Source organism: Crocuta crocuta, unplaced genomic scaffold, assembly GCF_008692635.1.
Source record: "Crocuta crocuta isolate KB4526 unplaced genomic scaffold, BGI_CrCroc_1.0 scaffold112, whole genome shotgun sequence".
NCBI lineage: Eukaryota > Metazoa > Chordata > Mammalia > Carnivora > Hyaenidae > Crocuta > Crocuta crocuta.
Window position 1 is genome coordinate 2,321,465 of NW_027528818.1, and position 16,382 is coordinate 2,337,846.

The following is a 16,382-nucleotide window of genomic DNA, read 5'->3' on the forward strand; positions in this document are numbered from 1 at the left end:
ATTTACCCAAGGGATACAGGAGTGCTGATGCATAGGGGCACATGTACCCCAATGTTCATAGCAGCACTTTCAACAATAGCCAAACAATAGAAAGAGCCTAAATGTCCATCAGCTGATGAATGGATCAAGAAGATGTGGTTTATCTATATGATGGAATACTACATGGCAATGAGAATGAACTCTGGCCATTTGTAGCAATGTGAATGGAACTCAATGGTGTTATGCTAAGTGAAATAAGTCAGTCAGAGAAGGACAGATACCATATGTTTTCACTCATATGTGGAACAGGAGAAACTTAACAGAGGACCATTGGGGAGGAGAAGGGAAAAATAGTTGGGGAGAGGGAGGGAGGCAAACCATGAGAGACTCTTGAATGCTAAGAACAAACTGAGGGCTGATGGGGGTGGGGGTGATGTGCATGGAGGAGGGCACTTGTTGGGATGAGCACTGGGTGTTATATGGAAACCAACTTGACAATAAGCTATTTAAGAAAACAAATAAATATAAAATAAAAATAAAAAAACAAGAGGAGTTCTAAGGAGACTATTTGGGGAGTAATGTGTGTCATGTACAATATGGAGGATACAGTGAATTGATGTTTGGCTCTACCTGGAAAATCACAATGTAGGAGACAAGCTGGTTGGCTGCTCTGAAGGATGAGCAGAAAAGAGGGGCTGCATCAGGATTAGGCAGTATTACTAGAGTTTATCAAGGCAATGGTTGCAGAAAGGTTGCCAAAATATATGTGAGCCAGGCACTCGGGAGAGACAGAATGGACTTGTCTTAGGTCTTATCTGCAGGCACCATCTAGAGGGTTGAAGGATCCTCAGCAGAAGCACTGCCAATGCTAATGAATTGATGAAGGATTAAGCGACCCAGAAGAATGGAGATGCATCATCCTCATCAAGGGAACAACAAATGAGGAATACCCAACTACGGGAGTGAGGGCTCTCTAGAGAACACACAAAAGTGCCCATGACAAAGAGAATCCGTTTTCTTCTATCATCTAAGACCAGAGCGTGACATCACCATGATGATACCCACTAAGGAAGAACTTCCCCACCCTTCTTGCCTCTCCTTCCTCTCTCCTGTCCCAAGCTTGGATGTATCAAAAACATTCAGCAGCAGCAATGGGAAGGTGGCATGAAAGGTCTAGGCAAGAAGAAAAGAGAGGATGCCCCCCCTTCTCTGAGCACAGGCCTCCCAAGTATGCCCCATCATCTCAGGCATAGAGCTACTCAGAACATTAGGAAGCATAGGGTAAAGAATGCCGAATTTCTTGAGGAAGTTATATATGGCTTCCCAGAGCAGGTAACTCTTATTCCCATTCTGAAAGAATGAGTAGAAATGTGTGAAATCAGATCTTTGGGAAGAGAGTTCCAGCGAAGAGAACATCAAGAGCAACAATGGAGGCCCATAAACACACAGTGTGTTGGGTACACAGTGAACTGTTTGGTGCAGCAGGGCATAGGACCTGTTGAACCCAGGGATTCCAGAAAAATTGACTCCAGTCAGAGAAGGAGAGGTCTTGTATACCATGGTAAAACTTTCAGACTTTCCTCAGCATTAAGAAATCTACTAAAATACATCCTGAGTAAATAATGCTTATTAAATTTGATTTCTACCTTCCAAAATTTTAAATTTAATTCAGATATGCTCCTGTATTGCATTATGCTTGCAAAGGTCTCATCTCTGTAATGTTAATCTTCCATTTACTATCTCAGAGGTCATTCCTCCATCGTGAAACTGCTTCTTGGTGTTTACATTTTTTTTTTCTTGCCTCCAGGTTTCACAGTCTAAACAAATATTCATTTCAAAACCTTTTTGAAACCTTTTCAAAACCTTTTCAAGACAGCCAGTATAACTGTCTAGTATAACAGCTAGCTAAACCTTGTGTAAGCCTTAAATAGCCAGCTAAATTCATAGGCTACTTTTTACAACACAGAGAACAAGATATAACTAGGTATANATATAACTGTCTAGTATAACAGCTAGCTAAACCTTGTGTAAGCCATAAATAGCCAGCTAAATCATAGGCTACTTTTTACAACACAGAGAACAAGATATAACTAGGTATACCCATGAAAGTCCTAACTTTCTCATTGTCCAACTTTTCCTCCCTTCAGGAGATGGAGGCTCCTCTTCCACCTGCCCACACCCCACCGAAGTCTGAGGCCCACTCTGGCTTCCTTCGACCGTCTTTTTCTAGGGAGCCCCTTCTCTGCCCCCAGGGAAGCACTTCTGGCATCTCAGCTGATGGAATCCTGCCACACCCCAGGATTTCTGCCTATCCCTGTAATCAGCAAATGTCATGAAGAAAGGAACAGCAGCCCCCAAATTCAGAACCCTGGCTAGACTGTCTCTCAACATAAAGAGCAGTTTCTCCTGAGAAAAAGTCTTCTAAATTCCCCACCATCTTTTCCCAAACAATAGCTGACTTTCCTGAGTTACAGCTAGTTGGCCAATTTTCCCCAACAGAGAAATTTCTTTATATGACAGAAATCTCTTGAAACAGAAAAATGAGTAGAATTCTAACTGATCTTATCTCACTGCACCTCCTGGAGTCAAATTTGTGGCATGTGATTCTGACGTGTGTGTGTGTGTGTGTGTGTGTGTGTGTGTGTGTGTGTGTGTGTGGTTTTCTCCTCCAGCCTGTGGGATCTTTTCTCCTCCAGCCTGTGAGATCTGTCTAGTCTGATGACTGTGACAAACACCCAGGGTCACAGAGCCAACAAGATAGTTGGCCTGGTGGGCTGAAGTATTCTTAATTTGTCCTTTGATGCCTCCTTAGAGCCTACCCTGCACTTTGGGAATGCCGAGTATCATGTCGATGAAAGTGCTGGCTCTGTGGAGATCTCTGTCTGGAGGACAGGCACTGACCTTTCCCAAGTGTCATCTGTCACTGTGCGCTCCAGGAAGACAGAGCCAGCATCAGCAGAAGGTGAGAGGACTTTTTTTTTTTTAATGTGTCATGGGGTACCTGGGTAGTTCATCTGAGTCTTGATTTTGGCTCAGGTCATATCTCATGGTTCATGAGTTCTAGCCCTGTCTCAGGCTCTATGCTGACAGCACAGAGCCTGCTTGGAATTTTCTGTCACCCTCTCTCTCTCTCTCTCTCTCTCTGCCCCTTCCTTCTTGTGCTCTCTCTTCAAAAATAAACATTTTTAAAATAAAATAATAAATATATCATTATCAAGATATATGTATAGAGTGGAGTCTCATCTGTTAAGTGTAGTATGCCTGGTCTTTGTTGATGGGCCCTGATTTTAAGTTTCTCCTACCTGAGCACATAGATGGTCTACATATGGAATGACTTTTGCTGTTTACAAAATAGACTTTACGATCCATTTGTTACCCACTGGATTGTCATGGACCCAAACTAATTTTCCAATGTTCAGAATATTTGTAAATACCATAAGCTGCTCATGACAGTATTTCAGACCAAGATACCCCTTTAATGGCTGAACAAGACCCATCTCCTGGGGAAACCCAGTTACCTGTTGAGCCCTAGAAGGGTAGGAGGTTAGCACTCCAACTCAGGCTTTTTCCTTGGCGTCAAGCAGCGTGTCCTCATGGCCACTCACCTTTGTCCCTCTTGATAAGGACAATCAAGGCCTGGCTGACAGTGGAGCTAGACAGTTCTGAATACTACTTCCTCTGGGGAGCCTGTCAGCTGCTTTATCAAAAAAATAAAACAAAAACCCAAAACGCAGAATAATTCAACAGGAAAAGAAAGGGAAATTTCCATCTACATTGATACCCACGTTTTCTCATTTGTCGTCTTGGACCTCTTAGTCTTCTGGGTCGTGGACAATCAGTTAGTTCAGGACTAGCGTCATATACATCCAAGACACATGAGAATATTTTAAAATAAAAACACACACCCTACAAATAAAACCCAGCAATATGAAAGTCTACACTAACTAATGAGGCATCAAGAGAATAAAATATATATTTACCTCTGAAATTGTAAACTCAGTTTCAGCGTATATCCATAAACAGTTCAGGAAAATAAAGATAATTAGGTTTAGAGCACAGTCCTTGCTGTTGGAAGAATTCACATGTTATAACTCTCTAGTGAATATATCATAGCACATGGTACATGAAACCAGTAATGATCTTTACAGGGGTTTTGTCTTGTTTGTTTAGTTTTTTGGTTTTGGTTTTGGTTTTTTGTGTTTTTTTTTTGCTTCTTTTACTTTTCTTTCTTTTTCTTCATTTTCAGAGAAGGTCATTTTTCACTCTCTATGCATTTGTGGAAACAAAAATAACTAGACTAAATGGCTTATTGGACTATTTTCCTTGTGGTTGGGAAAATAAAATTTGAGTTCATTTAGATAAATCCCTTTTCATACAAGTAATGACCCTTCTGCTAGCTCCCAAGTAGGGATGGACTAATCAAAGTAAGCATCTGTGGGGCAACTGAGTAGCTCAGTTGGTTGAGTGTCCAACTTTCCACTCATGATCTCACAGTTCATGGGTTTGAGCTCCACATCGGGCTCTATGCTGACAGCTCAGAGCCTAGAGCCTGCTTTGGATTCTGTGTCTCCCTCTCTCTCTGCTCCTCCCCTGCTTGTGTTCTATCTCTCTCTGTCTCTCAAAAATAAATATTTAAAAAAAAGAATACCATCTGCTTTGGTAATTAGCAATAATAATTATGCATACATAGTTATACTATCTCATTATAACTTGTTACATAAATAATAATTATAAGCCCTTTGTACTAGATGCCTACTATTTGCCAGACTCCATACTAGAATGTTTGCTATATCATCTCTAATCTTCGCAACAACCTTGTAAAATAGCAATAATTATCCCATTTTGCAATTAAAGAAATGGATACTCAGAGAGTTTCAATAGTTGGTACAAGTAAGCAGTGGACTCAAGATCTAAACTAAAGTGCAAAAGATTCAAAGGTCTCTTTTCCTTATTCTCCTGCCCTGGTACTTTTCAGCATAATCTTGTTTTGTCTTTCTTAAGTATAATTATTTAATGGCTTTTTTAAAAAATACCTTTGCAACAATCTTAAAAGTGACAAGTACAGGAAAAGAACTTTTTTTCCTGAATCATTGAGGGTAGGTTGCCAATAAATTTGGAACCATCTCTCTGAAAACTTAGAATGCCATTCCAACAGAGATATTCTCCTCTATGACTACAATGCAAACATAAAATCAGGAAATTAACTTGATAAAATTACCTCAGTTTAATCCTCACACCTTATTCGAGATCCACTAGGTCTGATGTTCCCTTATAATTAGATTCAGACTATGCATCTTTGGCAGGAAAGTTGCAGAGATGACACTGTGTTCTCATTGAATTCAATCCAATGTCACACCATTTCCATGTATCCCATTAACGGTGGTGTTAACTTTAATCACTTGGTTAAGTGGTATCTTCCAGGTCTCCCCACCTATGAAGTCATTTTTCTTCCTTTGCAATTAATAAGTATTTTATGGAGAGATACCTTGAGACAATATAAATATTCTGTTCCTTGATTTAGTAATGTCTTTATATCACCTAGGGTTTTCTATTGCATTCCATTGGTTATAATTTATTGCTGTCTTTACATTTGATGACTTTTTTTTAAATAAGTAGCAAAGAAACTATATGATCAGGTGAACCAACTGACTAATTAATAATGCAGGATGTGACACAAACTCCATGCCTTAGTAAAATTGAGCAGAATGTGATAAGATTAACCAAATATCTGACAAAGGTGAATGAGTGAAACCTAATGAAAATTAAATTTGTGATAGTTACCTTAACAATTAAAAGTTAAAAAGATAAATTCTTCACTACAAATTGAAGTTGCCTTCAGATAACCTTCAGTCTATCAGTGGGATTTTTGTGGAAGTACTTAGAAAGTGATGTGTCTGGTATCAACATGGAGAACACTAATGAGGATGGCCTATGCTCATGGATGAGAGACTATCATGGCATTAAATAGAATATGGAAGCTTTCTCTTTCTGGGGGTTGAGCCACAAAATATGATTCTGAGGATGCTGCGTACATAGGAGAATGTGATTTTTCCCTGAAGGAAATTTTTCTTTGAAGGAAAATTTGGGACAGTGAATCTTACAGTCTCACTTTTGACTTCTCCTTTCCCACTAGCTGGAATAGACTATGTCGGAATCAGCCGAAATCTGGACTTTGCTCCAGGAGTGCATATGCAGATATTCCAAGTGACAATCCTTGATGACCTGGCACAGCCTATCTTGGAGGGTCCAGAGAGGTTTGAATTAGTACTCCAGATGCCGGTGGGTGCAGTGCTTGGAGAACCAAATAAAACCACCATTTTCATCAATGACACCATCACTGACTATAAGCAGAATACTGGTAGCTCCTTTGATTGAAAGACTAAAGACTGTAACAGCCAAAATATGTCTCCTAACAACAGAATGAAACTGTACTGTATTTACAGCTTAGCAACTCTGGAATATCAATGATATTGTACTGTTACTGGTGTTATATATATTCTGGTGATATTTGCAAAAATAGTTTATGTGACTGTATGGATATATGGAGAGATATGCACATATACAGAGAAAGGATTGAGCCCACAAAAGATTAGACTGTATTCTTGTTTTCCTCTTCATATTTTCCTTTACTTTGTTTCTAGAGCTTGTGAAAACCATTGTCATCAATTAAATCAAAAGTTAAGAACAAAAGGGTCAGCTTCTCTTGGCCAATTGATGTTCGACGTGAAGTACCTTTCAACCACATACATACTGTCACCCTCTTCCATGTTTTCAGGTTATCGTGATAAGTAAGAGTGCCCTAACTGAAATTTGCCCATAAGCTGAAAGCTCCTTTTTTGCCAGTTCCTCAATTTTCCTCTACAAGTCCTTTTATCAGATCAACTTAGGTAGAGAAATCCTTTCATCACCTCTCCCATCTTTTGCAAAAGCCTTTTTAAAGGGGATTAAAAAAAAACAATAAAATGATTTTTTAATGCAAGTTTTAAAAGAGAGAAGAAAGAAAAGTTGAAGAGTTGCATTATCCCCAAAATACCCAATTAGTTCTTAAGGAAGTTTAGTTGGCAATATAAATTACTGATAGCATACCTTAGTGAATACCCCATAAATCCAAGTTTCCCAACTATTTTGAAAAACATATCTTTGTTCCTGTCATATCTTTTAGGCATTTCTTTGACAACCCCTTTTTAAATCTGTGTTTCAGGTATGACTTAACCTTAACAATTTGCACATGATAAAAAACCATTTCAAAAAAAAAAATTCAAGAAGCTGTCCCCAGAGATAGTGAAGGCAAGAAAAAGGCCCTTGGCTGCCATATGGTCTAAATATGTAGGTAAAGAAGCCCTATCTGTTATCAGTGTGGATTTTGTTTCCTTGCTAGACAACATCAGCTTTTCCAACCAGAGAGGAGATTTTCCCAAGCTACCTTATAATTCTTGACCTCACTTCTCCTTAAAATTAGAAACTTGGACTTGATTTCCTGTTCTAATTCCTGTCTGAATACTTATCTACCAACAGAAAATCATTCTCCCTCATCTTATAATTTGCCTAGTTACCAGGATCAAAAATCTTTTAAACTCAATTTAATTCAAGAGATATTTATGGAGCTTCTCCAATGTGTCAGAAAGATATGAACCCTTCATAATTTTTTTTTAAAAATAATGAAAAAACTATATATTGGCCAGGTATACCCAACAGTCCCCCAACCATCCTAAACTTTCCACTGAGTACCTCTGTGCCCAGGAAGAGTCCACATTGTCAGCCTTGTAGAGAAAGCCATAGAGGATTCTATTTTGAACCTGAAATTAATCTCAGTCTTTCTGTATTTTTCAGACAATCTCTCTCCCTCTTCCCCCAACCCTTCTCTCTCTCATTCTGCCGTTTGTGAAGGAACTCCATTGAGAAGAATGCAGTGTTTATGACTGTATCTTTTCTCTTGGGTAACATTACCAACAGTGCTTTCTGTGAAGTCCGTCTGTTCCATTCCTAATTTCCTCTCAGGAAGACATGCCAGGGAAGCAAAATGACTTTTTTTAGGCTTCTAGGATTAAACCTGGTGTATTCTATACAATACTCAATGAATGTACATACTGAAAGTGATCTAACCATCTAAATGAGTGAAAAATGCCCAATTTCCTACCAAGAATGGACTGACACACTATAGGAAAATGGCCTCATTTTCATTCCTCACCTATTCTTTCTTCATGCTAACATTTTTAGGGAATAAAAATATATACATATTTTTCTCATTAATACTTCAGTTTTCTTAGGGATTTAGAAAGCATAATGGAGATATTCCAGATGCATTCAAGATGTTGCTGCTACTGCCTAAACTATTAGTGGAAAAGTGTTGTATATTTTATTCTAGTATCCAGAGTCCAATTTACAGAGCCCAATTTACAGGAGCCCTGCCTAAAAAAGCAGGCAGCCAAGGGCGGTCATTTACAGGAGCAGAAGACACACCAGCTGGAAGTCCATGCACTGCTATACCCACCAGGCCTCAGCCCAGGTGATGACGCACCATGAGGAGCAGCCCAACACTGATGACTCCACAATCCATTTTCTACCAGGTAAGCATTCTGCACATTTTTTGCCATGAGACACCACAATGTTGCACCTCCTAATCCTATTATTATAATGAATAATTATAAGCAAACTAAATGTTCCCTACTAGGAAATTGTTAAATGAATTGTGGGATATCTACTTGATAGAATAATACCAATTCTAGATTCCCAGTGATCATGTTGTTATTGCAACATTTAAAATTATGAAAAGAGTAAAAAGGACATGCCTAGAAGGGATAATAACTTTGTTTTAGGTTAATGAGATTATCAGCCTTTTTTTCCCAAACGTACTGTATAGTTACATTGGTAAGTATATGTGTTCAAGAGCACATTATTGCTACTTATGAAATTAAGAAAATTAAGCAGGTTAGGGGCACCTGAGTGGCTCAGCCAGTTAAGCATTTGACTTCAGCTCAGGTCATGATCTCATTGTTCCTGAATTCGAGCCCTGCATCAGGCTCTGTGCTGACAGCTCAGAGGCTGGAGCCTGTTTCAGATTCTGTGTCTCCCTCTCTGTATCTGCTCATGCTCCCCTGCTCAATGTCTGTCTCTCTCTCTCTCTCTCAAAAATAAATAAACATTAAAAATTTTTATTAAAAAAGAAACTTAAGCAGGTTATAATGACTTCATTCTGTTATATTATTACAATTTATGACAAAGGCAAATTGGGTCCCTTGGGAATATTACCCCTGACTTTAGAAAAATGAGCTGGATACGAAGAGGTATCACCAAAACTAAATATGATAGAAGTGAATAGGAAAAGGTAAATCAAGTTGCGAAACTGGGTTTCACCAAAGGTGTCTCTAAATATGATGAGGCAGAGACAAGGAAACAAAACAGACAGCATCTGACAGGTGGAGCAGGCTGAAAATGGCCTCCAAGGAATTCTGGTCCTGCCTGGAGTGCATGAATTTTGCCTCACATGGAAAAGGGATCTCTGCACATGAAATTAAATTAAGGATCTTGAGATGGGAAGACCCTCCTGGGTAGGCCCTGTTATCACAAGGGTCCTTATAAGAGAGAGTTGCTGGGGACCACACGTAGAAGAAAAGAAATTGGGCGATGGGGCCACAAGCCAAGGGAGGCCGGCAGCCACCAAAGCTGGGAGAGACCGAAGTGGCTCCTCCTCTAGAGCCCCTGGGAGCTGTGCCACCTGCCATCACCTGGATTTTGTCCCAGTGATACTGATTTCCGACTTTCATACTTGTATACCTCTGTAAGTCAAGTTCATAGTGCTCAGATGAAGGGCAAGTAATGATGTGATCTTCATATCCTTGAAAGAATATTTTCAGAGCAGGGGGCATATATGCAGCTGTGTTCCTTTCTCTTTACTCATTCACCAGCCTCTCTTGATCTGAGGTTCATGTTGTCATTTGAAGGACCAGTGCCTCAGACCCCTCCATTCTTAGTATCAAGGCATTTCTTGACACTTCCGATATGTCAACTGGATTCAGATGAGAGCAAACACAAACATGCTGTAGTTTTTACGAAGCCTTGTTCTTTTGACTCTACGATGGAACATCAATTTTAAAAGCATGATAGGCAGCCAGGAATCATCACAAAAGCTTGCCTTCTCCACCCCACCCCCACATTTATGAGGCTAAATGAGGAATTTGGGTTCAAAATTATAACCAAGACAAAGGTCTACCATAATTTTGTGTTAAAAATATTATAATTCTGTAAAAATTGGTGATTCATGAGGTAATCTCTACTAACCAAAGAGTTTAATTAACAGGAACCACTCAATCCATCTTTCTAGAAATTTAGCAGTTTACTTACTGTTCATAATATGATCTATTTGGTTGGTAAATGTTAGGATGCATGGGAAAAAAAACCGGTTTGCTGCTGTAAAAGATGTGGATGTGATAGTGTTCTGTAAGGAAACAAGATTGGGACATTCTACATTGGGCCTCATAATGTGACTAGCCTGAAGCACCCATATAAATGACTGAACACAGATCATGCATTTGACATTCCTAAAACATCTTCAGTGAAAGAAAGTTTGAGTCTATGTCACGTTACTCTTTTTTTGTCCAGCACCTAACACACTTGGCATTATGTGGAGGATTATGTTTCAAGATTACAAATAAATGAGCAAATCAGTTGATGACTCTAAGTATATGACTAAAGTACTATTCTTCTGGGGTGCCTGGGTGGCTCAGTCAGTTAAGCACCTAATTTTGGTTCAGGCCGTGATCTCATGGTTTGTGAGTTCAAGCCCAGCATTGGGCTCTGCAATGACAGCTCAGAGCCTGAAGCCTTCTGTATCTCCCTCCCTCTCTCTCTGCTTCTGCTCTTTCTCTCTCTCTCTCCTCTCTCTCTCTCTCTCTCTCTCTCTCTCAAAAATAAATAAATAAACATTTAAAAATAATAATAAAGTGCTGTTCTTCCTAAAGGAATTTTTATTGGGTCAGGGTCCCAGCAGGAAAGTCATGGCACACCAAAAAGCATTTAACTGGAGTGTTCAATGAGGGGAATATTGCAAAGGTGTGGTCAGGATTAAGGCAACCAAAAGGGGTGTAGAAGCACTGACGGAGCAGCGACAATGAGGAGTCATCACCATGGGACCTGAAGAGACCAGGACAGAGCAGTGTACCGGACCCTGGAAAGAACAGCAGCTGGAACCCTACAGAGAGAAGAACCACCCAGTAGGAGCCATATGTGCAGGGAGAGCCAGGGAATCAGTATCCTAAGCTCCCTCTGCTCCCCCACCCTGCTCTCCTGAGCGTGCTTCCCATCAAGCAGATCTAACAGGAAGCCAGAGGACAAGGGAGTTCAGGGGCCGTCGTCCACTGGCGTCATCTCCCGGGTCACCAGAGAATCAGGGACAGTGGATCTGGAGGAGACAGACAGAGACTATAACCAGCTCACAACTGAACTACACATTCAACCTCTCTGGGACTTACGGGCCTCTGCCTCATAAGGAAGCTCAGTTTGTCATTACCAGGTGGGTGTTCTACATCTGAATCTGAAGGACAAAGCGACAAATTAATGCAATAAATAAGGACTACAGTTTCTTTGATACATTCACTTTAGGATTGTCAGTAAACATCCCAGAGCGGAATACTGAGATAATCTAATGAAAAATATGGCGGTGCCCTGGGACCTCATCTTACCCATTTTGCTGCTTTTGAAATGACATTTGTATATCTCTATTTCAGATGGCCAGAGCTATTGTGTGCATTGAAGAAATGCATAGTGTTGCAGATGTCACCTTTCCAGCTGTGCCCAAGTGATCTCTTCTCACTGATGATGACACATCAGCCACCAAAAACAAGGAAAGACTTCTGCTGGTTTCCCACTTGTATATGTGACCGTAGGACACACTTTTCAGTGCTGTGCTCAATCCAGCACACAAGAGCCCTCAAAATGGTCACTTGCCCTCCTAGCTAACAAATGCCACAGCTGTGCCATAGACAAAAATCTGTGAGTCTCCTATTCTAGCTTATTCTTATTTCTCTGTAATCTGAAATTCCATAGGGCTCGAATTACCTTAAAACCTTGATGTTGGTATTTTTTGGTGTTTCAGTCTGTAGGTGATGATTCTTGTCCGGTTGGGAGTATGGGTACTTGCCAACAGGTCCCTGACTGGGTGTCATGATGTGCCAGACCAGGTCGTAATGGGAAATTTGATGCCTCTCCCTCAAGCATTAGTGACATGTATTTGAACTATTTTAATGAAAGCAAATATGGTATGGACTAAAATAGAAAATTGTTCTTATTAAGACAAGCCACACATTTTGAAACTGTTTTCTCACTTCTGCTTCTTGCTCAGCTCCCCAAGATGACATGTATTTGGCCTTTCGGCAGTCAGAGCTACTCAGTAGAAACATTTGATCCACACAGACATAACCTGAAAGGATGCGTCTTTTCCTCCCATTTTTTGGTCTCATCTTAAGCCTGTAATCCCCAGATCTTCCAATTACAAGATTTGTTCTCAGATGAGAACATTAATGACACCTTAACCCTGTAGGGCTGGGTGGCCGGGGCCCCCAGCAGCAGTGACGGGGACTGCAGGAGGCGGACTGCAATACTTTCTTCACTGACACAAACTCCATCACACTTGACCCCATCTCCGTCCAAGCCGGCTCAAAGGGATGGCGGCCACTTAAGCCGTCAGGACCAGTGGTGATGTGGGGCTTACACCTCTAAGTCCAGTTGTCATCGTAAACAAAGAGGATGGGAAGTGGTAGTTACCCCAAAAGGAAATTGCTTGGCACAAGGGCTGCCTAATGGAAAGAGAAAATTATAACTGCTTGAAACTTATGGAAGTTGGTCCATGTCATATTCATTCTTTCCCAACGAAATAACATGACTTCTCATATATATAAAATGTCTCAGAGCACATTAAACCAGGTTTGGGGGTAGGGATTTTTTTTCCATCCATTTTGCCTTTTTTTCCATCCATTTTGCACTTTTTTTCATACTGCAATGAGACAAATGGAAGATAAACGGATTTTTTTTTAACTTTCCAGAAAAGAAAGCCCCATGCACTTGTTAGTTTGAATATGAATTGGTGCAGCCACTGTGGAACGCAGTATGGAGGTTCCTCACCAAATTAAAAATAGCAATACCATACAATCCAGTAGTAATTCCACTACCTAGTATTTACCCAAAGGAAATGAAAACACTGATTCAAAGCTATATGTGTCCCTATATTAATTGCAGCATTATTTACAATAGCCAAGATATGGAAGCAACCCAGGTTTCCATCCAGGGACAAAAGAAGATTCCGTACACAGTGAAATATTGCCCACCCATAAAAAAGAATGAGATCTTGCATTTGCAACAACATGGATGGACCCACCCAGCATTATGCTAAGTGGAATAATTCAGACAGAGAATGATATCTGAAATACTGTATGATTTCACTTATATGTAGAATCTAAAAATCAAAATAAACAAAAAACAGAAATAGAATCATAAATATGGAGAACAAACTGGTGGTTGTCAGAGGGAAGAGGTTTTATACCCATAAAATGAATGTTAAATCAAAGGGATAGCCACTTTCAGGTCACAGAATGCATGCCCAGTCTCAGCGTGTGAAGTGGACAGCAACTTTGTCTAAGATAGAACACCCCATTCGTGAGATAATGTGTGTCAGTGGTCCATATCAGGGCTGGTGGGTGGGACTTCCCGTGAGGAGGAAGCTTCTACAAACAGCCTGGACCTCCTATCAATGCAAACTCCATGCAACAATTTTTAAACCTAATGTGGTTTTCCACTGGGTCCAGACTCCCTGCTCCTCAGCCCCCTAAAAAATCCCCAGCTGTCTAGCCATTGTAGGCAACAAGTATACTTGAGTTTCTTCCTCCTCCTTCAGTCATTCTGAATCTGATCTGTTGTGTGTTTTACATACAAATCAACTAATAAAAAAATAATTTCACTAAGCAGGTGTTTGTGTTCATGTGTATTTATAATTTGTTATGTCTACAATCCTATCTTTCAAGGACTAAAAGAAATCAATCAGAGGGTCAGCTGAGTGCCTCCATAGAGGAAAGTGTTCCACATATTTGCATCTTGTCGAAACAAGAAATCAAACCTTTTTGGACAAGGAATTATTTGATAAAAATACATTAAAAGAGGGGTATCTGGCTGGCTCAGTGAAAGAACATTCAACTCTTGCTTTCAGGGTCATTAGTTTGAATTCCACATTGAGTTGAGAAACTACTTAAAAATAAACAAACTTAAAAAGAATAAATTAATGGGTACCTGGAAAGCTCAGTTGGTCAAGTGTTCAACTTCAGCTCAGGTCATGATCTCTTGGTCCATGAGTCCAAGCCCCACATCAGGCTCTGTGCTGACAGCTCAGAGCCTGGAGCCGGCTTCAGATTTTGTGTCTCCTTCTTTCTCTGCCTCTCCCCCACTCATGCTTGCTCGCTCTCTCTCTCAAACACAAACATTTTTTTAAATTTTAAAAATACTTTAAAAGATTATTATTAATCAATTTATTCCAAGATTTTTTCCCTTGTAATACAAAAGTCAATATTTTCCAAAAAAAATTGCCAGTGGCTCTATTTCCGCATCTGCAAATGAGAGTATCTTCTTTGTAGGATTGTTGGGAATAAATGTGATGATGTATGTACACTGGTAACTATTAGGCACTTGACAAATTGTAACTACTATTTCTTTCCTTATTCTTATTAACCCTGGACTATCCAGTCCCTTATGTTTCCATTAGCATCTGTTTCTCCAGGTCACTGTCAGCCCCATCTGCTGGCAAAGAAACTGAAACTTCCACATCCAAGATTCAATATGGGGATGGGGCCTGATTACCCCTAATTGTGATGAAGTTTAACCCAGATGGTAAGCATTCCCATAAAATCAAAGGTATAATTATTGCTTGCTTTTTTCATTTTTTTAACATTTATGTATTTTTGAGAGACAGACTGTGAGCAGAGGAGGGGCAGAGAGAGGGGGAGAAGACACAGAATATGAAGCAGCCTCCGGGCTCTGAACTGTCAGCACAGAGCCTGATGCAGGGCTCAAACTCAAGAGCCATGAAATCATGATCTGAGTCAAAGTCAGACGCTTAACCAACTGAGTCACCCAAGTGCCTTTAATTATTACTTTCACTGAGAAGAGAAGGGGGGCCCTCCTGGCCATGCCACAGGCCACTGGAAGAGCTAGAGATAGAGCTGGAACCCAGGTGCCCATCCTTGAGTCCTGAACTATGCAGACTACCTCTCTGTGAATGCTGCCTGTTATCCGCACATGGGTTTAGGCCAGCTTCAAGCTCACGCTCAGTCCTCATGGCACCTGTGTGGGCAATCACAAGTGCTCCAATCTTCTAGGCAACAGTGAGCTTCACCAAGCATGGCTTCACCACAACACCTGCCAGGCATGGACAGAGCACCCCTTACCAGTACTGCACCTCCCTGGGAACTGTCTGCACCCAGCACTTCTACCAGAAGTAAGCCGTTACTGTGACGCATCCAAATTGCTGGCTGAGTGTGCTAATGACCAGGTAGGCTTCTGAGAGTCTCTGCTGGGAAGGGACCGGGCAGCACTCCAGGCCCTGTGACCAAGGACAGACAAGCCATGCAAGGCTTGGAGAAATCCTAAGTGTCGGGGATCCCAGGTTAAACTGGTTCATTAGTGAGGCTGCTCCAGAACTAAAATCGCAAATGAGCTTCAGACACCATCGTCATACACTATCACTAGTTGCCTTATTTGAAGTTGACAGAATGTTTTTTTAAAATCATTCTCTCATTTAATCCTTCGTCACATGCAAAATATTTTAAAACACCCTACAATAAAAATTAAAAAGAAACAAAGAAACCCTGCGTTACTCAGGTAATAGGGGCGGAATTAAGACCTGAACCTACATCATCTCACTCCCTATCGTAGGCAGAGCATGCATTCGGGTGCCAGCAGGAGCGAGGAGCATGTACACGTAGCTAGTAGGGATGGAATTGAACAAGGAATCCTGGAAGCCGAGGACAAGGAGGCTTGCACTGATTCAACTGAAATGTATGGGCAAAAGTGCTTTGATACATACGGTGAGCTTATAGCCGGTAACCAAAGGGTTAATGCGCCTACTAAGCACAGCTGCAGCTTTTCACTCAGCCCTCTTTCCAGCCGCCTTTCAATTCCCCCGACTCTCCTGCTTGCCGGGAGGTGGTTTGGAGGCTTGTTTTCCTGTCTCCTAGTTTGGCTGCCTCTCCGATAAGGCTTTTCTTTGCTGCACCCTCGATGTCTGCGTGGTTGGCTTTGCTGGGCACTGGGCGGGAGAACCTGGGTTTGGTAGCAAAGCTGCGGAGCTGCCTGTGAGTTTTTGCTAGCGTGTTGTGAGCCCCCAGCTGGTCATGCGAGCCCTCCCCCCCCCCCCCCCCCCCTCT

General features: G+C 41.0%; 1 protein-coding gene across 1 annotated transcript in view; it reads left to right on the plus strand.

Moving 5' to 3' along the window:
• Positions 1–6,669, plus strand: part of FREM3 (FRAS1 related extracellular matrix 3) — an 85,751-nt gene extending 79,082 nt beyond the window's left edge. The window contains exons 7-8 of the mRNA XM_077755928.1: positions 2,792–2,941; positions 6,113–6,669. Coding sequence (XP_077612054.1) covers positions 2,792–2,941; positions 6,113–6,354 — 392 coding nt within the window. The 3' untranslated portion in view covers positions 6,355–6,669. The remainder of the gene's footprint in view (positions 1–2,791; positions 2,942–6,112) is intronic.
• The last annotated feature ends 9,713 nt before the right edge of the window (positions 6,670–16,382 follow it).